The sequence below is a fragment of the Rhipicephalus microplus genome, chromosome X (genome assembly GCF_043290135.1).
Source record: "Rhipicephalus microplus isolate Deutch F79 chromosome X, USDA_Rmic, whole genome shotgun sequence".
Classification (NCBI taxonomy): Eukaryota; Metazoa; Arthropoda; class Arachnida; order Ixodida; family Ixodidae; genus Rhipicephalus; species Rhipicephalus microplus.
The window spans coordinates 274,579,523-274,605,759 of NC_134710.1; the positions used below are offsets into that span (position 1 = coordinate 274,579,523).

The following is a 26,237-nucleotide window of genomic DNA, read 5'->3' on the forward strand; positions in this document are numbered from 1 at the left end:
GTTATAATTCACATCTAAACAATATCAATGAAACAACTCAAAAACAGACACAAAATGCATGCGGATACAATGAATTCCGCTGTATACACTCGTATAATTGACATAGAAGTTTACGAACAATTTAAGCATTTGCAGAGGCATGAGACTCCATTACGTAGTTTCGATAGTGTAGACCGGTGGTTATGAATAAGTTCTTTATTTGTTTCTTGAAAGTCGCACTACTAGCCCAAAAGTTCAATTGATCTGCAAGGGTATTTAAAACCTGAGGTACCTGGTAAGCAATACTTTGTTTTCCATACTTGGTTCTTGTTCTAGGAGCTCGTTTCTTTTGTTCTCGCAGACTGTAGTGTGGTCTTTCGGTGCAACTTTCTTCATATAGCTTAGTCTTTTGTATTAACTGAAGTAATTTAAAATGATATAACTGATCAATTCTGAGTATGGAATGTTTAATGAATAGTGGAGCAGTGCGCAAGTCTTGTAGATTCCCCCTGTAATTTTCAAAGCAGCGCAATATTTTCTTTTGTATAGTTATTAACTTATGGTAATTCCCTTGTGATGTCGTTCCCCAGACTAACATCCCATAACTTACTTTAGAATGGAAGAGTGCATAGTACATACTTATTTTTAACCTCAATGGGATTAAGTGCATTGTTCTAAAAAAACTACCAACTATTCGCGCTAACGCGGTGATCAGATGATTTACATGTGTATTCCAGTTTAATTCCTCCTGAAACCATACACCAAGAAACTTTTGTTTCCTAACATGTGCGATGCAATTTCCTTCAAGTTTTACAGCTATGTTACTAATAGGTTTGTTTATAGGTCGGAATATCATATAGGTTGTTTTTTTTTTTGCATTCAAGCGCAGTCCATTTTGCCTTAACCAATTTGAAAGATTGCTTAGATAATTATTTACACTGACCTCAAGTGATATTAGATTGTCTGATGAAAAGAAAACATTCGTATCGTCAGCGTACACTATAAGTTCAGGAGAATGAGGTATATCGACAATATCATTTATATAGACAAGGAACAATAATGGCCCCAGTATAGACCCTTGGGGGACTCCTTGGTTCAACTTTATCTTTGCAGAAATAGTGTTATTCAGTTTTACATATTGATAACGATCTTCTAGGTAACTTTTAAACAGTTGTAGTGCAACTCCACGCACCCCATAACTTGATAATTTATGAATCAATGATTTGAATTGTATGGAGTCAAATGCCTTTTGAAGATAGAGGAAGAGCCCAAGAGTATATTTTTTGTTTTCCATAGTTTCGATTATCTTATCTTTGATATACAGTAGAGCTTGTTCTGTTGATTTATTTTTTGAAAACCATACTGACTTTTTGTTATTATTTGGTGCTTATCAAAAAAGGATGCAAGTCTATCATAAATAACCCCTTCAAATATTTTTGATATTGTTGGAAGCACGGATATAGGTCGATAGTTCGCTAAAGTATTGATATCACCACCTTTATGTACTGCAGTGACTTTTGCTACTTTTAGCTGCTCTGGAAATACACCGTTAGCGAGGGTGAGGTTGATAATATAGGCCAAGACATTAGATATCAAAGGTGACACCATTTTTAACTCAACAGAACCTATCTCATCAATCTCTGATGCAACATTGTTTTTAAGTTTTCTGATTAATCTTTCTACTTCAACCGGATCTGTGGGTGCGAGAAAAATAGAATACGGCAAAGGAGACTTATCAGGAGTTGGAGCATTATCTCGCTTTTCATCCGTTAAAATAAAGGAACCCGCATTTATGAAATGTTCATTCATGACATTGGCCAACCTTTCACCACTGAAAATCTGACCATTAATTGTTAGGTCCTGTGTCCTATTACAACCCTTTTTTCTGTTCGTAAGCCCATTTATGACCTCCCATAGCTTCCTCTGGTCATTTTAAATGCTTTCAAATAATTTTTCATAGTAGTTCTGTTTAGCCTTCCGTATTTCTGAATTTAAAACGTTTCTGTATTTCTTGTACTCAGCTAAGGCGTCTGTGTTCCGCGAACGGATGAAATCATGATACAATTTATTCTTTATTTTTATGCGCCGGTAAAGATCACGATTTATCCAAGGCTGTCTGCATTTCTTATTTCTGCCACGTGAGCGCTTCTGAAGTGGAAATGCCGCATCATAGCTAGTACTCAATAACGTCATGAATGTGTTATAAGCATCATCAGGATTTTCTTGTTTATAAACAGTGGTCCAATCTATGTTCTGAACTAGCTGAAAAAAATGTTCCCGAGTTTTGCTGTTTTTAATTCGGTGGAAAGATGTCTCTGTTTTCTGACCAATTTGAGAAGTAACTCGTGCAAGAAAGAATATGGGCATATGATCACTTATGTCATACGCAAATACCCCGGATTTTATATTCTGTGAACTTAAATTAAAAGCACTTGTTGATGTAATCCTAGTAGGTGAACGTATAAAATTTGTACTTCCATATGTAAATAAGAGCGTTTCAAAATCTTTGGCATAAGGATCATTGGAACAGAGGTCAATGTTTATGTCACCCATAACTATGCAAGGAGTATTCCCGCGTACAGTGGATAACACAACATTAAGAAACTCAATAAATTTCTTTTTGTGGCCATGTGGTGGCCTATATACGCCAATTACTATGAATGGGCCAACACACATTTTGATGCATTCAACATCATCGTTCATAACAGTATACATATCAAGCAGTTCACTCGAAAGCGTATCCTTAAAATAAATAGCAAGACCTCCACCTTTTTGCTGGTTACGACAGAGAAGTTCATGACTATAGCCTGGAAAGAACGGCGCATCTTCTTTATAAGTAATCCATGTCTCGGAGAAAACTAGCACATCAAATCCGATAGCTATAGACCATATAAAATTAGCAATGTCGTCGACCTTTCTTTTTATGCTTCTACAATTTATATGCAATGCTTTAAATAAGCCTTTTCCGGATTGAAATGCCCTATTAAAGTCTTCAACACTGTAATACTTTTGGTTATTTACAAGATCAGTCGTAGTGGAATGTTTTTCAATTTGTTATGACATTGTTGTGCCTCAGCCAACTCATCCAATGTATTGTGAAGTCCGAGCGCTAATAGCTTCACAGTTTAAGTGCTTTGTGGTAGTCGCAGAGCCGCTTTATACGCCATCCTTATTATTTTGTCTGCTTTTTCTTTCTCCTCTCTATTCATGTTGTGGTAGGGTAGCGAGTATGTTAGTCTGCTGATGACTAAGCTCTTTACCAAACGAAGCACGTCTTGTTCTTTCAGTCCATCACGATTGTTCGTTATTCGAACTATCATACGAACAATTTGTTGAGCTGTTCGTTTAAGCATATTCAGTGTGTGGAGACATCGCTGATTGGACTGTAACCACATCCCTAAGATCCGAACAGTTGTTTTCTCTGGTTTAATATTGCCGTCTAGCTTGACCTCAAGGCGGAGGCTCGGGTCTGTCCTTTGTTTTTTACTCTTGGAGAACCGAATGAGTTCCGATTTGTCTGCTGAGCACTGAAGCCCCCTTTCTTTAGTGTAATCCTCGATGGTTTTAGCTGCCAGTTGAAGCCGCTCTTCTTTTTCCGCCAAGCTACCCTTGGTTGTCCATACAGTGATGTCATCCGCATAGAAGGAGTGTCGGATGTCGGGAATACCTTCCAGTTTTTTGGCTAGACCAATCATGGCTATGTTGAAAAGCGTAGGCGAGATCACAGCGCCTTGTGGTGTGCCTTTGCTCGGTGGGTGGAAGACATTGGATTCGTGTTCTCCTAATCTGATAACAGCGGTTCTTTTAGTAAGGAAGTTCTGTACATATTTCTACGTCCTTTGACCGCAGTTTGTCGCTGCTAGCCCATCTAATATGGCCTCATGGCTTACGTTGTCAAAAGTGCCTTTTATGTCGATGGCCATGACAATGTTTTCTCCTGCTTTTGGAACATTTGTTAGTACTTCCTCCTCTAAAAGCAGAAGGATGTCCTGTGTCGAAAGGTTCGAGCGGAAACCAAACATGGTGTTTGGCAACAAGTTATTTTGTTCAAGGTGCCGTTGAAGTCTGGCATTTATTAATCTCTCAAACACTTTGCCTAAGCCCGAGGTAAGAGAGATTGGCCTGAGGTTTTCTATTGCCAATTTCTTTCCTGGTTTGGGTATCATAATTATTACAGCATGCTTCCATTGCTGTGGTATAGTGCCATTCACCCAGTGTTTGTTAATGAAGTTTAGAAGCGCTGTTATGGCTTCGTCATTCATGTTGCGAATCATGGCATTGGTGATTTGGTCCGCCCCAGGCGCTGTGTTGCGTTTCATGCTGACGATTGCCGCTCTGACCTCGGCATGCGTGAAAGGTGCATCCAGTTCTGAGTTTGGGAGCCCAGTGTATTTAGCCTGGTAAGGGGCTGTGATGGCTCGGGCGCCGAAACACTTTATATAGATGTCTTGAAAGAGGCCATCTCGTGTGCCTGGATATGTGTGCAATAATCTTTCTAGAGATTTTTGTCCTTCGCGTTTAGTTTTCAGAGGGTCAATCATGGCTCTTAGGATATTCCATGTCTTTGCTGTTCCTAGGGTTCCATTTAGTGAATCGCAAAATTGTTCCCAGTTGGCTGTCGCGAGTTGATTAGCGTACTGTTCGGCTTGCTGCGTTATTTCTTCAATTTTCACTTTGAGTTTCTTATTTCGCTTTTGCCTTTTCCATCTTTTAGCGAGGTTTCTTCTTGCTTCCCACAGGTGGAGAAGGTGAGCGTCTACTTCAGGGGTATCATCTGTTCTGGCGACAGTTTTGGTGTACATTTGCTTTTCATTTCAAATTACTTTGCACCACTCGTCCAAGTCGTCTATGGCAGTCACGTGCGCTTTTAGCGCTTTTCTATATGCGTGCCAGTCTGTAATTTTGGCTGTGCCGATGTGTTTGCGGATTCGGCCGGTGCGGATTGTGGTGCTTAGTATGTAATGATCACTGCCCAGGTTTTCAAGGGTGTTGTACCAGTCCACGCTGTGGCAGTTTTGTACTATCGTCAAGTCCGGACTTGTGTCCATGGATACGCTGTTGCCTATCCTCGTTGGTATTGCAGGGTCAGTTAACAGAGTCATTTCCAGTTTCTCTATTTGTCTTGCGATATTCTTGCCTTTGGTGTCTTCCATCTTATATCAACAGCTTGCATTGGATTGGATTGGATAAACTTTTATTTGGTCCTCCAAAACACAGATCACTGTGTTGCGGGCAGCTCCCACGTGGGGCTGAGATGCCAAGCTCCTCAGCCGCCTCGCGGGCTTGGTGGACAGCTCAGAGCTGATCTGCCAAGGACGAGCTGCGAATTGCCGCCTCCCATCTGGCAGAGGTGATGTGCGATAAATGAGCGAATTTGGTGCACTGCCAGAGCATGTGTTCTAATGAAGCTATTTCCCCACAATGTGGACAAAGATTACTTGGGTATAGGTCAGGGTACATGATGTGTAACATTTTCAAAGTAGGGTACATCCTCGTATGCAAAAGCCTTAATGTAAGTGCTTGGGGCTGGGTTAGATTTTTGTGAGGTGGAGGGAAAATCCTTCTAGACAGGTAGAAATGTTTAGTGAGCTCGTTATATGTTGTAAGAATTTCCCGGTTATCCCCTTCACCGGTAGAACGCATCCCCGGGGAGGCGCGGTTGGAGAGTTCTCGCGCCGCCTCGTGTGCTGCTTCGTTGAGATTGGGAGGGGAATCGTTGATTTGTCCAAGGTGAGCTGGGAACCAACTCAGAAGATGATGTGTTATGTTCTTGCCTTGCAGTATTTTCAGCGTTTGTTCACAGACCGTCCCCTTGGCGAACGCCCGTAGTGCTGCCATGGAATCACTGTAGACCACTTCAATGTTATCCATCTTGAGTGCTAAGGCGATGGCCACTTGTTCCGCAATGATTGGGTCTTTCGTCCTGACCGTCGCTGAGTTGACGACATGGCCAGCCCCATCGACTACCACTGCCACAAACGCTTTCCCATTGGCGTAGGAAGCCGCGTCAACAAATACGACCCCTCGCTCCTCGTTTGAGACTTGACGAAGTATAGTCCTGGCCCTCGCTACTCTTCTTCCGACGTTGTGTTCTGGATGCATGTTTCTCGGTATAGGAGATACCGTGATAGTCTCCCTGATGTTGTCAGGGATATCATTGTAATTGCGTCTGATTGCTATTGGGTGTTGGCTCAGCTCCTGCAGGATCATTCTCCCCGACCTTGTAGTAGATAACCTTGCAAACTGTGCTCTCTCTTGGGCTTCTGCTATTTCTTCGAGCGTGTTGTGTATGCCAAGACGCTCGGTGCTGGTATGTATGGGTAGGCCCAGGACCTTCTTGATAACTTTCCTGAGGAGCACATTCAGTGTCTCGGACTCTGCTCTTGACCAGTTGTGCATTGCTGCCTCGTATGTGAAGTGACTTAGAACAAACGCATGCATCAACCTGATGAGGTTGTCTTCCTTGATCCCATTTCTTTTGTTGGCCACTCTGCGTATGAGGTGCACCGCACTGTCTGTTTTCCGAGTTAACTTGGCTATAGATTTGCTGTTGGCGCCGGTAGACTCTATCAGCATTCCCAGGACTTTGATGGAGTCGACCCTCTGGATGGCATCCCCTTGATTTGTACGGAGATGGATGTCTATCTGGTTTAACGGCTTCCATCCCCTAGGCTTCGGTCCCCGGCGTGCAGTCCGATAAAGCAAAAGTTCTGACTTACTCTAGGAGCACTTGAGCCCGGAAGGGCGAAGGTAGTCTTCTACGGTGTCAATCGCCTCTTGCAGAGCGCTCTCAATCTGCCCCTCGCTTTCCCCTGTGCACCAGATGGTAATGTCATCTGCGTAGATGCTGTGCTTCAATCCTTCAATGCTCGATAATTTCTTTGACAGTCCAATCATGGCAATGTTGAACAGCATTGGTGAAATCACTGCCCCTTGTGGCGTGCCCCTTGCTTCTAGTTCGATTGCTGCGGTCTCGATATCTGCAATCTTCATCACGGCTTTCCGATCTGTAAGAAAGGACCATACGTAGTCATAGAAGGCTTTCCCTAGACCAAGCTTGGAAATTGCTTCGAGTATGAATAAGTGGTGGATGTTGTCAAACGCTTTTTCTAGATCTAGGCACAGAGTGGCTCTCACGTCTCTGGTTTCATTGTCAATGACCTGGTGTTTGATAAGCTTCAATGCATCTTGTGTGGATAGCCCTGCCCTGAATCCAACCATATTGTGTGCATATATGTTGTTATCTTCCAAGTACTTGTTTATCCTGTGCAGTATGGCATGTTCAGCGACCTTGCCGATACATGATGTCAAGGATATTGGCCTCATGTTGTCCAAGTTAGGGGGCTTTCCTGGCTTAGGAATAAGGATCGTGCAGGCCAGCTTCCACTGCTCTGGCACCCTACCTTCTTTCCATGCTGAATTGATCATATCCCTCAGGGTTTCAATTGAATCGTCATCAAGGTTACGCAGGGCCTTGTTTGATATACCGTCCGGGCCAGGGGCCGACCTGCCGTTGAGATCATGCAAGGCTCTTCTGATCTCCTCGATGTTAAAGTCGCCCTCAAGACCTAGATTTGGCGTGCCCTGGTACTGTCTACTTGGTGGTGCCAATCCTCTTTTGATTGGGAGGTACTTATGCACGAGCTGCTGGACAACTTGCTGTTCTGTAGTGCGCCCTAACTCTTTATGCAAAATTCAAGCGATAACATGCTTTTGATTTGTTTTGGTGGTGTTTTCGTTGAGGAGATGCTTTAGCATATTCCATGTCTTGCCATTGCGCATCTGACCATCGACGGAGTTGCAGATTTCGTCCCATTGCTGCCTCGATAGTGCGCGACAATGTTCCTCGACTGATCTGTTTACCTCAGCTATCTTCTTCCTCAGTCTTCGGTTCAGGCGCTGACCCTTCCAACGGTTCAGTAGTGCTTGCTTTGCCTCAAGAAGATGAGCAAGCCGGCTATCCATTCTTTCAACCGGAAGATCTGTGGTAATGGTGGAGGAGACGGATTTGATGTCATCTTTAATCTGTTTGACCCACTGCTCCAAGCCTTGTCTGTGGCCATCTTGTTCCCTTTCCATCCTTATCTTCCTGAACTTATCCCAGTCTGTGAAGTGGAATTCTCTCTGCTTTTTACGCTCCACGGAGAAGGTAGTGGCAAGAATGCAGTGGTCACTCCCTAGGTCTACAGCAAGGTTCATTCACTGGGCCTTCTTGATGTTCCTTACAAATGTAAGGTCCGGGGTGGAATCCCTGCAGCAAGATGTACCAAGCCTTGTTGGTAGGCTGGGGTCTGTGATTAGGGTGAGATCAAGTTCACTGGCACTTTGCCAAAGTCGATTTCCTTTCCCAGTGTTGTACTTGTAACCCCATGTATGATGAGGGGCGTTGAAATCACCTGCTATGACGAGTGGACATTCCCCGGCGATATTAATAGCTTTCTTTAGAACCGTCTTGAACCCTTGCTTTTGTTCCTTTGGACTGCTGTATATATTAAGAATGAAAATGCTCTGACGGTTGCTGGTACCCGGCACGATCTCTACCAAGACGTGTTCCAATCGGCCTGCTTCTATCTTGAGGTCATGGGTTACGTGCGTTAGTTTGTTGCATGCGAAGGTGCAGACTCCCCTCCCTTCAGTATCCGCTATTACAGGCCGGAATCCAGGCAACGTTGCTTGCGGTGAAAGGGTCTCTTGTAATAATATAATATGAGGCTTTTCTTGGCTGCTCCTGATATACTGCTGCAGTGTTGCCTTCTTTTTAAGGTAACCTCTACAGTTCCATTGCCAGATACGAAATGCTTCACGTAGCGCTGCCATCATGGTTATTACATGGGCGGCCAGAGCCTGATGCTGCACCTGTCGACAGGTTTGGTACCACTAGTATTGGTGGCCGAAGGGGTGAGCTTGGTGCATGAGGAGGCCTTGCTGTGTTGTGCAGATATGCTTCGACCTTTGTGATGCGCAAAGTCATATGCTCTTCCAGTGCCGCCACGCTTGATTGTAGCCTACCCATCTGCTCGCTAAGATTGGCTACTACTTTGCTGAGCGTGTCAAACACCTCTTTCATATCTGACATGGTCGTTTGTTTGGCTTCCACGTGTTCTGCCATGACTGCCCTCTTTTTCGCGGTTCTCGAGTCCCCCACGTTTTCAGCCACAGGGACATCAACTGGCTGAGGCATTGGCTGTGAAGATTGCGCGCTGGTTAGCTTAGTGAGAAGAATTTTTATTTCCTTTAACTCAGCTGATAGCCTCTCATTCGATTTTGTAAGTCTCGCGTTTTCTTGCTCTAGCTGTGCAATTCTATCATGCTCTGGCAGCTTACCTGTCATCACCTCTGCCCCGCCGTTGCGCACTCGCTCAGCCCAGCTGCCTTTCGAAGTAACTGCAGGCGTCCTCCCCGGGTGTGAAGCCGTGATCTCGAACTGAACGCCAGGTAGCTGGCCATTCGGGTGCCGCCCAGGCTGATCCCGACCCTGATGGTGACCTTGAGAACTCGAGTGCCCCCGTGATTGGGAGCGGGCCTTGGGTCTAGAACCTCTTCTGGAACGCGACCTCCCCCTGGAGTGGGGCCGCCTTTCCTGTTCTTGTGTAGTCTGGATGCTCTAGATCCCGTAGGCTGGAATAAGCTGCTTGTCATTGATGTCTGGACTCGATGTGATTGATGCGTCCCGGGCTTCTGCGGCTGCTCGCGATCTTTCCCAACGTCTGCGTCTGACGACGTATGGCACTAAGAACCTGTTCTTGCACTCCTTGTCTGCCATGAGATGGTGACCGTCGCACAGCCTGCATCTTGGATTGCACTGGTGCAGGCTATCTAGGTTCTTGATTTCGCAGCCTCTGCAGATTGTTTCAGCTGGGTTCGGACAGACGTCAGACCGATGTCCCAGCTTTCCGCAGACGTAACAAATATCGATGTTCTTGCGGTAAAGGGAGCACTGCAAAAGTGAAGGTCCATATCTCACGAATCTGGGCACCTTGTGTCCTTCGAACGCTATGATGATTGTCCCGGTGTCCTTGATTCTCTTGGCCTGAAGCGCGAGCGGGTTGTTCGCGTTCACAATCTTTCGGGTCAAAATGTCCCGAGTATCGCTTACGGGGATCCCGCGAATCACTCCTTTACAAGTGTCGTGGGGTGCCGCGGCGTACGCGCTAACCTCGAAAACTTTGCCTCCAATGTCAATTTGCTTGACCTTGAGGTATCTTGAAGCTCTGTCTTGGTCCGGAGTGCTTGCCACCATAATGTTCTGCTGCAAGTTGGAACAGATGATGTCCTGCATGGCCTCTTCCTCTTTGACGCCGGCCGCCAGTACTATCGCGTCTGCCACGGCTCCAGTGCCAATTCTCGAGATATTTAATCCTCCACGTGGTCGTAGCACAATTTTGCTGAAGTCCTTACTGGCGGCATGCGTCCAGCTCGCACGATTGTATGCTTGGTGTCATACCTACTACGACTGGCTCGAGCGTCTGCCGCAACGCCGGCCTCGGTCGAACCCTTGGCAGCAGGAACGCTAACCGCGGCTTGCTTATTCCTTGAGCGTCTCGTTTCGGCTTCCTTCCAACCGATTTCTTCCGTGCAATCCTCTGGAGAGATGTCCTCTCCATCTACTTGGTATTCCATTCTCAGTTGCAGATACTGGAACGCGCAGAGCGTTGAGTCGCGTTGGCGCCGGGCCGGCGCATCGGCGACAATCGCCTCCTTGGTTAGGCCTAAATCCCCCGGTGGCGTTGCCGTGTAAAAATGTCCCGAAAAACGGTTTAAAAGTCCACTCACCGGCACAAAGGTGGTATCTGCTGATTTCTTAACTTAGGCACACGATGAGAGTAAAAACACGGCGATAAATTCGTGAATACCACAGGAAAGCATTCTTGAAAGCAGGAGCCGATCTTCGCGCGTCCGCACTGGTCGGCACCTAGAGCGTCTCCCCCACAGCTTCCATGCCTGGCATTAAAGTCCCTAACTATGATTAATGGATTCCCTTTCGCCAGTTTTGCTGTCTCTTGAAAGAGCTTGTCGAACGTTGCTCTTTTTTGTCTTGGGGGACTATAGATATTAAGTATGAAGGCGCTCTTTCCATGGCTTCCTTTGTAGGTTATTTCTGTTATGATATGTGGGATATCCGCCTCTTCAATGGGCTGATGACATATTGCTGTAATTGAGTTATCGACTAATGTAGCAACTTTCCATTCTGCGTCCCCGGTACTATAAGTTTTGTAGCCCCGTAATTTTGGTTGTGTTCCGGCTTCCTGGACTGCTATGACAGCAGGTGGCTTTAGTTGCGACGCCACCAGCTGCAACAGTTGCCCTCTTTTCCGCCGGAAACCACGGCACCACCGGAAAGGCTCGCAGACATTTCGGCGCGCTGCGCTCTCATCGCGAAGAGAATGTGCGAAGAGCTTCGTTCTCCCTGGAGCGGCCATATTCTCTCATACCAGCGTTTTTTAGAGTTACGTCAGATCGCATCCACATGAGTTACTTGCCAACCTTACTTCGTACAACATATACCATTTGTAGCTATCTCATTAATTGCTTCGCCCTTGCGCTGCAACTGACTTTTTAGCTATGTACGTCCGCCAATGAATGAGCAGTCCTGAGCACTCATACTACTAATACTCTGGTCTAATCCGGCGGCTTAATTGGTAATAATGAGTATCAATCAGTATTGATTTATATCGGTTATTGTTTTGACTATGCATTAATTTTATTGTTTGTTTGATTATGGTTTTGACAATGCTTATGTTTATTCTTGTTTTGACTATGCATGAGCAGTGATCAAGTTGTCTTGACCAAGCTTATCTAAGCTTATCGGCAGGGTAGCCGAGCATCTATATTCACTCCGCACGCCTTAACGCAAAGCTTAACATTCTGTGTGTAAGTGCAGTTTCACGTTGTGATTATGCAATGCAACTATAGCGAGACAAGCAAGGATTTCCGTTCAGCGAACTCGGAGCGCGGGAACACACACAAGAGACAAAGAGGCACACAACGCGAGCGCTCACTAACAACTGGTCCCGCACTCCCAGTTCGCCGAACCAATACGATTTACCAACTAGACCTCTTTTCTATTCTAAAGCATGGATTTCTTGAACAGCATTTTTATAGTCGCGGCGCGAAAGCGACGAACGCGGAAGTCAGGAAAGACAGAAACGAGCACTGTCTTCGTCATTTTCACGCTGTAACCAAAGATGCACCCGCACCAACACTTGGTCACTGCCAGCGATTAAAAAATGCACGGCTACATGCTGGAAAGTCAACAACTAACCTCGCATATCTTGGTACTGTCGGTCGGATGCCAGCGGTCGCGTTTCACTTGTGCTTCCCTTTTTTCGTTCGCTGTTACGATGGAAGCGAAACATCCGCTGGCATTTCGCGTGTGAACCAGTACAAAAAGACACACAGCAGCCTGTCATAGCGGCAAAAGAACGGATCTCGACAAACAACACGCCAGGGCAGCGGCGGACCTAGCCGCCCATTTTAAGGGGGCAGTCGCTAGAATATACATCAGAAAGGGGGGATGGCGTGCATGGTCATTACTTGTTTTTGTTTTTACAAGCACGAAACCCCTGCAATGGCATATATAATATTAATGTGTGCTCACAGTGGTCCCACTTATTTGTCCCAATTAGTGATAGCAGATGGACGGCAAGCACTGAAGAGAGGGGAGGGGGTGCTGACAGGCTTTGGGGAGGACGAACTTTGCAAAGATAACTCGATTCGCTTTCTTAACCTATATAATGGTAGACTTTAAAGCAGATGGTCATTCGAGTTGACGTTACACACCAAGGACAAAAAAAAAAGAGCTTTACTCCCGTTCCGATCATGACACTCAAAGCTTGTGAAGAGATGTATTGTTTCTTTGTGCCTTATGAACGCTTTAAAAAGAGTTGTGTGCATTCAATGCACCTTAGTCTCCAGGAGCAAGTAGCCACAAGCTACCCAGGCTTCTTGCACCTTTCCATGGCAGAATCCTCCTTCGAAAAGCTGAAAAGAAAGCCTATACAGGTGACTCAGCAGACGGTGTTCCAAAAACATACAACATAGCGGTGATGCCATATTTGCATGAAATATCACACAGCCTAAAGAGGGTGGCCAAAAGGAATGGCGTCAGGCTTGTGTTATCTGTACCGTGCAAGCTCTCCACACTCTGCAAGCGCATCGCTATGCAAACAAACAAACAAAAAATGTTCGAGCAGCGTTTACGGAAAGAAGCACGCTAACGTCTTCACGAAATGTGCTGTTTTGGTAGTACACCTGATTCCCTTGTGATGCGGCCGTGTCTATATCGGCCATACGGGCCGATGTCTGAATGACAGGCTGCGTGAACACCGCTATATCTCGTAGTATATAGGTGTTCTGTGGCTATATCCTCCCCACAGGCAGTGGAAACTTACCTCTGCATTGCAAAAGCTGTGGCTGCGTCCCAGATTTCAAATCAGCGATCGTAATTGGCAAAGGTATAAACAAGATCTGTGAGGCCTTAGAAATCTGGAAGCAGGGCAAAAGGTCATGTGTGAGCGAACCCTCAGTTTTCCTCACAAAGAAAGAGTTTGCGTTTCTTGATAGCTGGTAAGCTACGCGTTAAATTTTATCATTGCTTCACACGTTTCCTGATATGGACGCTCAGGTGCCCAAGGTTGACATGGTTCAGATGGTCCTTTTTTTTTTACGCATGCGCTGTTGTTTCATGTGTTGGGGTGTGTGTGCAATTATTCAATACACATACAGTTGTAAGTCCAGCGCTTCTTCTTTGCTGTCCTTGTGTGGCTTTTCGCTGCATGGTTCTTTTTTCCTATTAGAAAAGAACAGCTTTCTCTTGATCTACGCCGCTTCCTCTTCGTCACGCCTCCCATGGGCGGCTGCGGTGTACACGTCTCTCGGCGCCTTGTTGAAGCCTTCAAACTCTACGTACTATGCCGTGTTCGTCGCATGCAAAGTGCACGACGTGTGCAGTGCGCACGTGCGTCTCCTTAGTTTTGTCCCAATGCCGCGTTTCAACCATGAGATTCAAAAGGGAAAAAACTTTGGACTTTTCCGCGTGGTAAAGATAATTGTCGTCACAAAGTCCCTAGGGATACTATTGACAGAATACAGATGACTGTAGCTTGGGTGGAGCAAATGCGGGTTTGGCTGGCAAGTGCCTCTACTGAACCACCTTACGAAACCCATGCATTGCTGAACTGGAGAGGCCGTGACTTCATGAAGTACGGCGCGCGTTCATGTGGCGCATTCGAGGGGGCCAGTGATGTTCCATGCAGGAATTTTTCTTTTTTTCGAGGAATTTCTACCTGTCATTTTGAGGCAAAGGGGAAAAGGGAATCTCCGTGATACTGCAGGGAATTTCAGGAATGCTTGAATTCTCCTATGACGACCGATAACTAACGGTCACAGTGCGTCTTCATCTGCTGTAATCGGTTTTGACGCACGCACCACGCAAGCATGCATGGCTTTTGAGATTTCTTTGATATTTACACGGAGCGATTTCTAGTTCTTTATTGGTGTTAGACTTGAAGCCCACTATGTGCAGTGTACTAACAGTATATAAATTAATAAAGCCATGCGTTTGTTGTGCGGTAATGGAGGGGCTAGTCAAGACTTCAAATGTCGCCAGTACGCAAGACACGCGTAATTATTGTGCGTGTGTGCGTGGATGAGGGCGAAAATTAGTACTGTTGTGCAGAAAATTTCGCTGGGAATTTCGTCCACATTTTCTAGGAAAAATCCTCTAAATAGGAAATTTTTGTGTGTCTAAATGGGAATTCTTCGGCGTAATACGGAGCATCACTGGAGGGGGCGCAGCTGTCGAGAGCGAAAAAAAAAGAGAGATAGGGAAAACTCCAGACGTGCAGTAGAGGCGCAGGAGGGGAGAGCAGATCGCGGTACTTAGTAAATGGGCTTTAAGCTGTTCTACCCCTGCATAATGGAAGAACACATTCATATGACCTACCAACCAACGGACCTACCAACCAAGACATGCTGGCTAAACTTTTAGAGGGTCAAAAAGCTCTCCGTAGTGAGGTAGCAGACCTTACAACTAAAACGGAAAACATGTTAGCAGAGCTTACACGGCGTCTTTCAGAAATCGAGACCCATGTGGCTGGAATGAAAACTAAAAATTCAAAATTAGATGACCTGGACAACCTTCTTAAGGTCTACACAAACTCAATGAATTTCCAGGCCCGAAAGCTAACGGATCTTGAAGATCGAGGCAGACGTTCAAACTTGATTGTTTTTGGTATCCCAGAACAGCCGGAAGAAACTGAATCTGATCTTAAAAAGAAAGTCGTCTCTGAAACGTTTCACAGCAAGCTCGGCGTTAAATGCACTTCTGTTGCCCGGATTCATAGGCTTGGAAGATCAGGCTCGAATAGGCCGATTATCTTGTATCTTCAAGACTTCACTGAAAAGCTAGCTGCGCTGAAAAAGGCGAGCAACCTAAAGAGAACTAACATCTTTGTTCAGAACGAGTGCTCAAAGCAGACGTTGGCAAAACGTAAATTACTGTGGGAAAGTGCAAAAGCCGACAAAGAACAAGGCAAGAAGGCATTTTTGGTGCATGATAAGTTGCGTGTAGGTGATGATCTGTTTATTTGGAATGACGTAACAAACAAACGTCAGTTAATTGGAAGCCTTCGGTGTGCCACGGCATCGCCTCAGTCTATCGGCAGTGCATCCGATAACGAAAGTACGGGTAGCAAGTGTTGACCAGCTGCGCAGAAGCAAGTTAGACTGATTAATATGAATGCTCGAAGCATCGGAAATAAAACCGAACAACTTGAGGCTGTACTCTTAGCATACAACCCTCATGTAGTTGTAATAACGGAAACGTGGCTCCACAGCGAAATGTGTGAGCAAGACTTAGTGCCTCCAGCTTATGAAATGTACCGCAGAGATAGGGCCTCAAGAGGTGGTGGAGTTGCAGTACTTGTTAAAACAGGAATTACTGTCACCCGTTTACCGGACGTTGAAAGTACAGAAAGCAAATGCCTGAGGCTTTCACTCTTCAATAAGTCTTTTGTATTGTATGCAGTGTACCGGCCGCCGAATTCGTTGCCGAATTATTTGTTTAACTTGAAAACCCATATGGAAAATTACAGTAATCAAAAGCTAATTGTCATCGGCGACTTCAATCTGCCTAATATTGACTGGAACCAAATGCAGTCGACATCAGATTTGATAAATGCAAATATACTGTTCGATATAATGCTTTCCCACAATCTCGCTCAAATTGTTCAGCAACCAACACGTGTTGGTAATGCTTCGTCCATGTTACTAGATCTTGTGTTCATGCATCGCACTATTCTTGATTGCTGTGTTTGTGTTGAACCCGGCTTATCTGATCACGACATGGTCACAGTTTCTTTTCCCTTGCATTGTAATCGCTCCAATAGCCCACCTAACTCTAAACAGGTCAAAAAATTTTTTCCCGTGCTAACGATACGTGCATCTAAGATTATCTTGAATTTGAATTGGTGAATTTTGATTGCGACGACGCTGCTGTTTTCTGGGATAAGTTTAAGAAACTATGCTTCCACTGCATTGAACGGTTTGTACCAAACAAAACAAAAAACCCCCAAAGTTTACACCATGAATCACAAGGCCAATAATACAAATGAAGCGTAAAGCCAAGCGCTATCGGAAAAAAGGTGCTCCCGCTAACATTCCCAGGGAAATTCGTAACTCCCTCTCCGAAGCTATTAAAAGTGCCAAGAATTTTTATTTTACTGTCAAGTTACATCAAAGAGGACCCTAAAAAATGCTGGTATTTTATTAAGGACCGTAAAAGCTCTGTAAACCGAATCAAGTTTAACGGCACTATAATTGACAATCCCCAAACGATCGCGAAAAATTTCAACGACTATTTTCATCGTGTTTTTTCCACTTCTACCCTGCCTGTCTCAATTAGCATTGACGCTTCTGATTCAGATCCTAACCTCATTTCATTCGATGGTGTCCTAAATTTACTGCTGCGATTAAAAGTTAACTCAACCCCTGGACCAGACAACATACCCAATGCAGTTCTCCGGCGATATGCCGAAATATTGGCCAAGTACATTGTTGTGATCTTCCGAGCCTCAATAAGTTCAGCAACTTTACCCATCGATTGGAAATCGGCACGTGTTCTGCCCTTTGTGAAAAAGGGGGACCCAGAGTGCATACTAAACTACCGTCAAATTTCTATGACTTCCGCATGTTGCAAAATGCTAGAACATATAATTGCCACTCGTATAAACAGCTTCTTAGATGATAACCACATTTAATCTCCCTTTCAGCATGGATTTAGAAAACGGTTTTCCACAGTCACCCAGTTGGTCTCAGTTATTCATCACATTGCTTCTATTTTAGACAAAGCTGGTCAGGTCGATGTACTGTTTTTAGATTTCAGTAAAGCCTTCGACCGTGTTCCCCATAACAAGCTCATCGAGAAATTGCAGACTATAGGGCTTCCAAACTACCTAGTATCCTGGGTGTCTGCTTACCTGAAAGGCCGGAAACAGTATGTCGACGTCTGTGGACAGACATCACCTCATCTCCCAGTAGATTCCGGCGTACCGCAGGGTAGTGTTCTAGGTCCACTGCTGTTTATAATTTATTGCAATGATATTGTTAATGCTATTACTGATCCGGTTAAAATAAGACTTTTTGCAGACGACTGCATTATTTTCACAGATGTACACTCGCCAGATGACCAGGTCGCTCTCGACACTGCCCTTAACAATATTCTTTCGTGGTGTAACAGATGGGGCATGGTGCTCAATTTCGATAAATCTGTTTGCCTTCGAATTTCTTTTTTTAACAAGAAAAATCCCCTTCATTTTTCCTATTCCTCCAAAAGCCAACCCTTAAAAGAAGTCAGTCAATACAAATACCTAGGTATAACGATAACGAATAAGTTGTCCTGGAATGCACACATTGCCGATGTTTCGTCATCGGCATTCCGTAAACTGTGTCTTTTAAGGCACAAACTCAGAGACGCCCCGTCGCAAGTGAAACTATTAGCTTATAACACTTTAATACGTCCAAAGCTTGAATACGCTTGTATTGTATGGGATCCGCATACTAAGTCTAACATATATTCCCTCGAAAAGATTCAAAGACGAGCAGTGCGTTTTATTTACTCGAAGTATGGACGTGGTACATCAGTTACTGAACTAATGCGAGATAACGAATTCCAGACGCTACAATCGTGGCGCCAGCTTCTCCGTCTGAAATTCTTGGACTCACTAATTAACAATAAACTTGGGCTAGACCCATCACATTACGTTACCCCAGTTTCGACCAGGCAAACTCGTCATTCTCATGTCCGATCTTTAACTCCGTATTTTGCGCGGACAGATTTATTTAAGTTTTCCTTTTTTCCGAGAACTGTAACAGAATGGAATAACTTGCCTTCTGATTTCCTCCAAACCTTCGATCTTGATGAACCCAATGTTTAATTCTGTGAATTTTGACCCCCCCCCCCCTCCCAATATCGCTTGATATTGTTACGGAGTTCGCAAACACACGGAAGAGAGAAATGAGCGTATTTCCTATATTTACATGCCAAAGTGACGCTTCAGAGCTGCCAGTCTCTCGCGCGGCGAGTCCACTTCTTTTTCATCGAACTGTTGTCCACGACGGTAGAGCCATGCCCACTGCCTCGTAATAATATTGATTTTTTTATATTGATTTTTTTTGTTTCTCTTCTACTCGCTCTTCTCTTACACAGATGTATTTTAGTCAAGCTGTGTTACTCATGTACTGATCGCGTGCTTTCTTTGTTTTGATGTTTCTCTTCTACTCGCTCTCCTCTTACACAGATGTATTTTAGTGAAGCTGTGTCACTGATGTGCTGATCTTGTGTTTGTGTTTGTGCCCCTCCTGCTTGGGCCTTTTTGGCCTGCAGTATTCCACAAATAAAAATTAAAAAAATATCTCTGTAATTACACTCTCAACATGCAGATGTGCGAGTTCATCGTGGTGACGGTGCTGTCGTACAGCGGTGCCTACGTGTTTCACCTGCTCTTTGAGGCACCTACCACACAGTTCCTGACCACGGCAACATCAGCAGTTGCAGGAAAATTGCTGTTGGCTGAAGATCCGTCGGCTCAGCGACTTGCCACCGGAAGCCAGGTAGCCCACATCGGGATCAGCGAGAAGCCGACTAAGGAGTCCAACGGAGCTGAAGGGTTACACAGCCAAGGACCGAAGTCCACCCACCTTTAGACCCTATATTCACAAGCGTTCATAGCCGAGTGTTTGCTCCATGCGTGTGTCTGACAGCACCTCTAAACATGTTTGGGCAGATTCCACCATCCCTGCACTGAAAGCTTAGCATGAGGGTGCTTAGCATAGAGAACACATTTCGACCGGGGCGGAATGTGAAAACAAGACGGTAATTACCCTTCACTGTGCATTTTAAACAACCACAGATGGTCAAATCAGATTGAAATCCTTCGATATGGTGTACCATAGTTTTATTGCTTTCAGTCGTAAGTCAGCACAGCAGGCGAACTAGGCACCACATGATCGTCTCATTAATTGATATGTGGGGTTTAACCTCCCAAAACACAGATGATCATTTGAAACATCATTACAACAGTAACGAAAATACCTTTGAACAAGAAATGACACTGTGACATTCAGTTCATCACTTCATGCCTGCATTTTCCCCTAAACTTCCGTTTTAAATCTATGAGCATACGCTTTAGAACAGCACACAGAATATGCTTGTGAGAACTGCAACTCCCATTCAAACATGACAGGTGGTCCACATGCAGGGTTCGACAATGCAATTTTGAGGAATTATACGATGGATTTCAAATAGTGTCAAATAGTAGATGGATAACTCTACATCAAGTTACCAACTGTCCATGGAATGCGACAAACTTGTAGGGACACATTAGCCATGGTATGGCGCCAGCTCTTCAAGGCCCATTAAATTAATGCACTTCTCAAAGCACCAAAGTAAAGCACTTTTTGTTAGCCTTCAACGACAGCACAGTGACGAGTCACATTTTTCAAAACAAACTGCACCTGCTGTCTTTATAACTTTCAAGAAGGACAAAAGCAATAATGACCTTTTTTTGTTCACCTTGTGTCTAGAGCTGTTCACATTAGCATAATCTGAACTGCAATACTGTTAGCATGAAAAAAAATTATTGCATGCTAGCATAATTCTGCTCTAAAATCAGCAAGCACTGAGCCTTAGAAGATGCATTTTAGAAGGCATCCAGAAATATTTACATACATGCCACTTTTATACGAAGACTTCCATGTAGAAGCCAAAATGTCTAAGTTTTAAAACTACTTTATTGTTGCTTGGGATTTCATGTGTTTTGCAAGAAATGCTGACAGATATATTCATAAGTGTTCCAAAACCAAAGGACGGAACATAAATAGTTCATTGCTTCCAAGAATGAGCTAGGCCATTTGTGGCTTGGTGCTTCAGTAAGCTGTCATGGCACTCATTAACTGAACAGTGGCCGACACTAGGGTCAGAGGTTTCAGTAAGGTGAGGGAATACATTTTGTTCTGCACCTAAAGTGTGCTTATATTATAATATTTCCATGCATTTCTCACACACTGTCTCAAAAAATTAATGGAACGATTAAATATTACAAATTATCGAGTTTTCTAGCCATACTATTAAAAAGAAAAAAATGAGGCAATAAATTTTTAAATCATTTTTTATAAATGCACACTCTCAAATTTTTTCCAATAGCTCTACCTTTAACATAATGTACAGTATTATGGTTGCCTGAAATTTCTAACCAACAATTCTAATGCAAGAACTTTTTGCGAATATGGGGTCAACCTAGTTCATGAAGGCATTTTGTTTTTCTAAGTAGAAGTTTTTATTTCCATATTATAGTTCATTTTTGTTTTTGTTTTCAGCTTATTCTGTTTTTATTTTCAGCTTCACTTTAAACAGCTGAAAATAAAAACAGAAAAAAATAGTGGTATCAAGCATCGTGGCACACAGCTTTCAAAGCAGGTAATGAGATGTGTTTTCTTGTTAAAAGGCCAGGAAACAACCCCTAAGTTTAACATTTGTATTGAAAAGGTAACTGTGTACTTGTACGATGTAAACATGCTGCCTCAAGAGTTCTGTGAAGGAGTGCTGTAACAGGAAAATTACAAAATATAGAACAACCCTTTTGTGAACACTTTGGCTGGTTTCGGGTTTTGTCTAGGTCTTCCAATCCTTCTCTACTTCAGAGCGGCGTAGGCACAGCCTGTCATTAGGATTTCGCGGATGTACCATGACATCACTGATTTATGTCATCGGCTCCGCCAATGACCAAGAAAGCTTTGTTCTCATGCTGCTCGTGTCAGTATGGACGTCGACAGGATTTTGTGTTGGGGGGTGCAAACCCGTGTTGCATCGCGGCTGGGGGATGGGGCTGGTGTAGCTTGGGTATGGAGGCAAAAGTTGGAGGGCTTGAGGGGGCAAGTGCCCCTTTTGCACCCCCCTGCCGGCACCCATGCATGTCAATTACTGTCAGTGGGTGTCAGGGGTGGCGTGGCAAAAAAGTGCAATGCAAGGCACTGATGAAGTAATCGCACAACACGTGTGACAAATGCATGTCCTAAACTACATCACCCCAGGGCTAAGGTGCAGCTTCATTGTACGGAGGACCGAACAAAGAAAATAGTCTGACATAGCGTTGCCCATGGGGAATAGGAGGCATTGCTATGGACAAGATTACCTTACTTAGTAGACGAAAACAACTGAGAGAGGTGTGATAATTTTTTTTAATGAGACATTTGTGCGGTGGTGCACGCCAATAGTCACAAAATGTGATCGCCTCTACTTCCTGAAAAAACTACCGACCTTGTTTGATAGGCGTAAAACAAAAGTCGGAGCCTGTTTACTGACCCCTTTGAACTACTGAAGAAGGAGAAGGTGTTTAATGAGAAGAAGGAAGACAGGTCAGCCTGGAATGTGGGTTTCTAGCCTGCTAATACTCCTCAAAAACTACTGAAGTTAGCAAAACTTACTGCTTGGTACATTTGTGTATTATGCATGATGTCACCTGCAAGAACAAAAGAGAAGTGACAAAAAAGAGGCTTTCCCAGTGAAAAAAAAAGTATTTTTATCCCATTATTCAGTCAACTTTGAGACGTTGTTGTTGCTTCGAACACACATAATGGAATGACAAGGTGTGACACTCAATGTACGCTGGACGTACTTTGTGAGGCAACAAAATAAGCCACCACACAGTGGCATCTCGTTGCGGCTAGCTGTTCCACAAATGTTAATTCCACAGCTGCAATCGAATGCTTCATTAATACATTACATACTGTCCACATAAGGGATCATCGGAATACTCAATGGGGTTACTACTATAAATTTATCATACCTTAAAGCGCCTCAATGTCCTCCTTGCCCACTGCTTCATACAGAGTGGAGACAACCGCGCCATATGCCATGGTATTCACCATTCTTTTACCTGCTCCAATCTAGACATGTAGCCAACATGCTTGTGAGGAGTTTGCAGGCAGTGCAGAAGCTTTGTGAAAACAATAATACTACAGAAAGGCTAACACGTCATTATGTTTATGCAAATGATATTTTTGATAGTTTACAGTCCAACAGCACCACGAAACACATCACTCTTAAATATGCTGTGATTGCTTGTTAAAGTCATGGTGTACTTTTGTAAACTGAGTCATTTGACACTGGCTGATCTTGCTGTGCAGATGGAAAACAAAGCATTTGCTCAAGCCTTAGTGTATAGAAATAAGAAGGTCAAATTACTGTATCACTTGGAACTGCTGCTCTTCATGAATATCTGCACAATGAAGCTTGCTGCTTTGAAACAGTCATTATGCCGTAGTGATAATGGAATTCCTTGAGGATATGTCAACAACAAAGATAACCAATTAATAAATTACAAATAAATATGTAACTTCTCCCTAGAGTTTGATTAAAATGAATGCCTTTATTATGCATCGTTATATCTCGCACGTCCTTGGCAGACCTCTTGGGGCATAAGAGCATAAACTAAAAAAATTATCATTTAATATGTTTGAACAAAGCAAATAATGGCATCCCTAGGTGGCTGAACTTGACAAGTGAGGAAAAAGAACACAGAAACAGAATCTACATCAAAATGGGCAACAAGAATAAAAAAAATTGTCTGATTTATGGCTAACTACATCAAGAAACTTCAATGTTGACTCATGTCTTGCATGCGTGCCTATTAGGTACCTTCATCGCGACTTTATGTAGATTCATGTATGCGCAGCCTCACATATTGAAATTAGCTGTTTTTCAACACTGTCTTTGCACTGCTAACAGCAACACAATGTTTATAGAGAAAGTTTTTGTGTAGCTGCCATTTGTTACACTGAATCATTGCCAGGAACTGCGAATTTTTTTATGGATTCTTTCGAAAAATGTAGCAGTTGCAAACTATTTTCCGACTGATTTGAATACAGTGGCACACATCAGCTGGGCATTTTGTGTTATGCCTCTTCGAACTCAATGCTGTTAATTATTTTAACTGATAAATTACATCATACAACACCATTTTCCCTCAAGGAACATTCTCTCAAACATAATGTATAAGAGAAATATGTTTAAATCACTCCTATCATGCCACAAAATTCCTGCAGAACAAACAATTATTTAGGGAGAGTGTTGGGGTAATAAATATGATGCGTTTTCTAAGCTGCGACTTGCCGCACTTAATTTTCACCCCACAAATAAGCTTTCTTTGTGAGTCTCTCAAAAAATATTATATCATTGCTGAACTATTTTGAGTGCAGTGCCACACAACAACAGGGCTTTTGGCCCAACAGCACTCAGTGAACTCCAAACTGACACTCACAACAAAGTACTGCTAACCACTGCAACATCCCAACACACGAGTTAGGCATGAAAATGGTAGACAGTGCTCATAACACCAGTTGCGGCAGCAAAAGCCCCCGTCAAAGGATGCCCCTGCTCTGTATGGAGCAACCAGCAAGGATGACATAGAGGCTGTTTAACGTATTTCTCTTTTCCCTCAATATTCTAATGAACCTTAGTTATATGGCAGCTCACTTTGTAGCTTACACTGAGGTTTTTTCTTCTCAGTATTATGTGAAGTGCATTCAACAAATATGACAGCAGCATTCGCCTTCGGCAGAAGGATACCACACTAGAAGATGAAAACGATAATATTGAATAAGCTGCTTAAAATAAAGAGTTGCACTTGATAACCAGGATATATACTTCAATTGCTTTTTGTGTAAGGTCTTATTTACCACACCGTGCTTCGAATCATCGGCGCATTTTATCTGCATTAAAAACACTTGCCGAATACATGCTTCACTATGGCGCAAAAAAAATATTTTGTACATGTGCAACGAGTATATTTCAGCTTTAGCTACATACATGGTAAGCTGTCCTACCTTTGTGCCTTCAATGATTTCTGTGAGTATAGGCAATGACATCAACTGAGGCTTCCATTCTATTGTATTCCTGCTGGCGCAGTAAGAAGCTAAATTTTCGCTCTACAGAAGCAGAGTGGAAGCTGCAAATCACAAACCCAGCGTGCATTGATGTCAAGTGAATTCTTCATATTGTGTACCAGGACAAAATATGAACACTAAGTTTTCATCCATGGTCTTGGTCAATCAAATACCACTTTTCGCTATGGTGCCTTACATGTAAAGTGCAATTGCTTCAACCTTGTCAACTTTTACGCAATTTATTATCGAATTAAGGTATTCATTCAACCCACTTTGCCTTCAGTTATCTAGAACAACCAGAAATTCCTGTACATACTTCGAGTGACCAGTGCATGAATGGGTGTACATGTTTTCATCTTCCACTCATCTCATCAAGTCATTTCTCTTTATCTGTCCTGCTGATGTTGTATCATACTTCACTAGTCACATGATGTATTTTCTTTAATAAACGCTGATTTGTACTGTCTGTCTATTGACTCGATTTGTGCTCTCTGTCTATTGATTAGGATTGCTGCTCGACTTCGGGTTAACTTGCAATGCAGTCCGACTAATTCATGTTACTAAAAGACAACTGTGCAAACCTGGCAGACATGCTTAGATTTCGTGAAAGTGGAAAGTGTCTAGCCCATGTGTTGTGCTTGTTTTGAAAACAATTTTGAAACTTAATTGATAACTAAAGTGGCTGGCTGCTCTTTCAAACTTCAGGCTCCCCAGTTGAAAAAAACAAAACAATTGGAATCATTTGGAAATATCAATGGGCCCAAATGGTAATAGTGATTTCCAATTAGGCCATTGGTATTTCCAAAAGGACCATTTGAAATTTCCAAATGGTTCAAGGTGATGTGTTCAATTCCAATTCAGCCAAAAGGGTTCACTAACTAGATCATTTGGATCAACTGAAATTACCGAATGGTATCACTTGAACCAATTGGAAGCTCTCAATTGGAAGCTCACTTCCAATTGGAATATCAAAACCCAATTGAGCCATTTGGTTTAATTGGAACTGCCAAATGGAAACACTTGTTTTCAGTTAGGCCGGGCAATTTCAAAGGAGATTTGCATGCACAAATGAATCAACAAATTTAAGTGATCAAGTGCTTTGACTTCATTTACTTGCGACTTGTATAAGCATTTATTTAGATATACAATTGTCAGGCAGAGCACCGTAGGTTGAATGAATTTTAATGGTATGAAAAAGGATACGCATTTTACAGCAATGATATAAGGTGCCCCCGCATGGATAGATTGCAAAAATATCACTGGGAGAAAATGAACTGTTATTCGACGTTTCCCGCACACTTGTGCACGAATGACATGAAATCTACTGGCCATTATATCATACTGAGCAGTTGCGTAAGTACATAATGTTTAAAGCATAACGGACAATTACTTTCCCGCGCAAAGCGGGCTTTTTTTTTTTTTTCAGTGAGCACTCGTTATCTGCCCCGATTGGAGAGCAGTGAACTCTGTGTTGTCACAACGAACACCACAGTGCCGGCATTTTTGTTGACAACAGCTTCAGCCACATCTCTGTGGCATTAGTCACGTATCTTTTTTTTATGGTTTCAGATACAAGTGTGAAATAATACTATGTTTTATAATATAAATATTACAATAAAAAGTAAGCTGCATTTTTTTTTTATTTACAGGTAACAACATTGCAGATGGCAGTCAAATATTATTATCACACCGTAGGTTTGGCAGTTTCGCACATTGTGCGCCTAGTCACGAATGCTCTCTTTCCGTGTGTGTGTGCGGCATGTTCTATCGTGCAGCGTGTTTGCGGGAAGAACCTTGGTGACATCATGATGTGACAT

At 43.4% G+C, this 26,237-nt stretch overlaps 2 protein-coding genes across 4 annotated transcripts in view; one reads left to right on the forward strand and one right to left on the reverse strand.

The window, feature by feature from the left end:
• LOC119162204 (nose resistant to fluoxetine protein 6) overlaps positions 1 to 24,886 on the forward strand; it is a 103,089-nt gene extending 78,203 nt beyond the window's left edge. For both annotated transcript variants that reach the window (XM_075879186.1, XM_075879187.1), the window contains exon 14: positions 18,919 to 24,886. In XM_075879186.1, coding sequence (XP_075735301.1) covers positions 18,919 to 19,182 — 264 coding nt within the window. In that variant the 3' untranslated portion in view covers positions 19,183 to 24,886. The remainder of the gene's footprint in view (positions 1 to 18,918) is intronic.
• The window catches only part of tst (superkiller complex helicase subunit twister), a 220,426-nt gene continuing 213,605 nt past the window's right edge, over positions 19,417 to 26,237 (reverse strand). For both annotated transcript variants that reach the window (XR_012887328.1, XM_075879179.1), the window contains one exon: positions 19,417 to 21,995. The gene's annotated coding sequence lies outside the window, so the exon portion shown is untranslated. The remainder of the gene's footprint in view (positions 21,996 to 26,237) is intronic.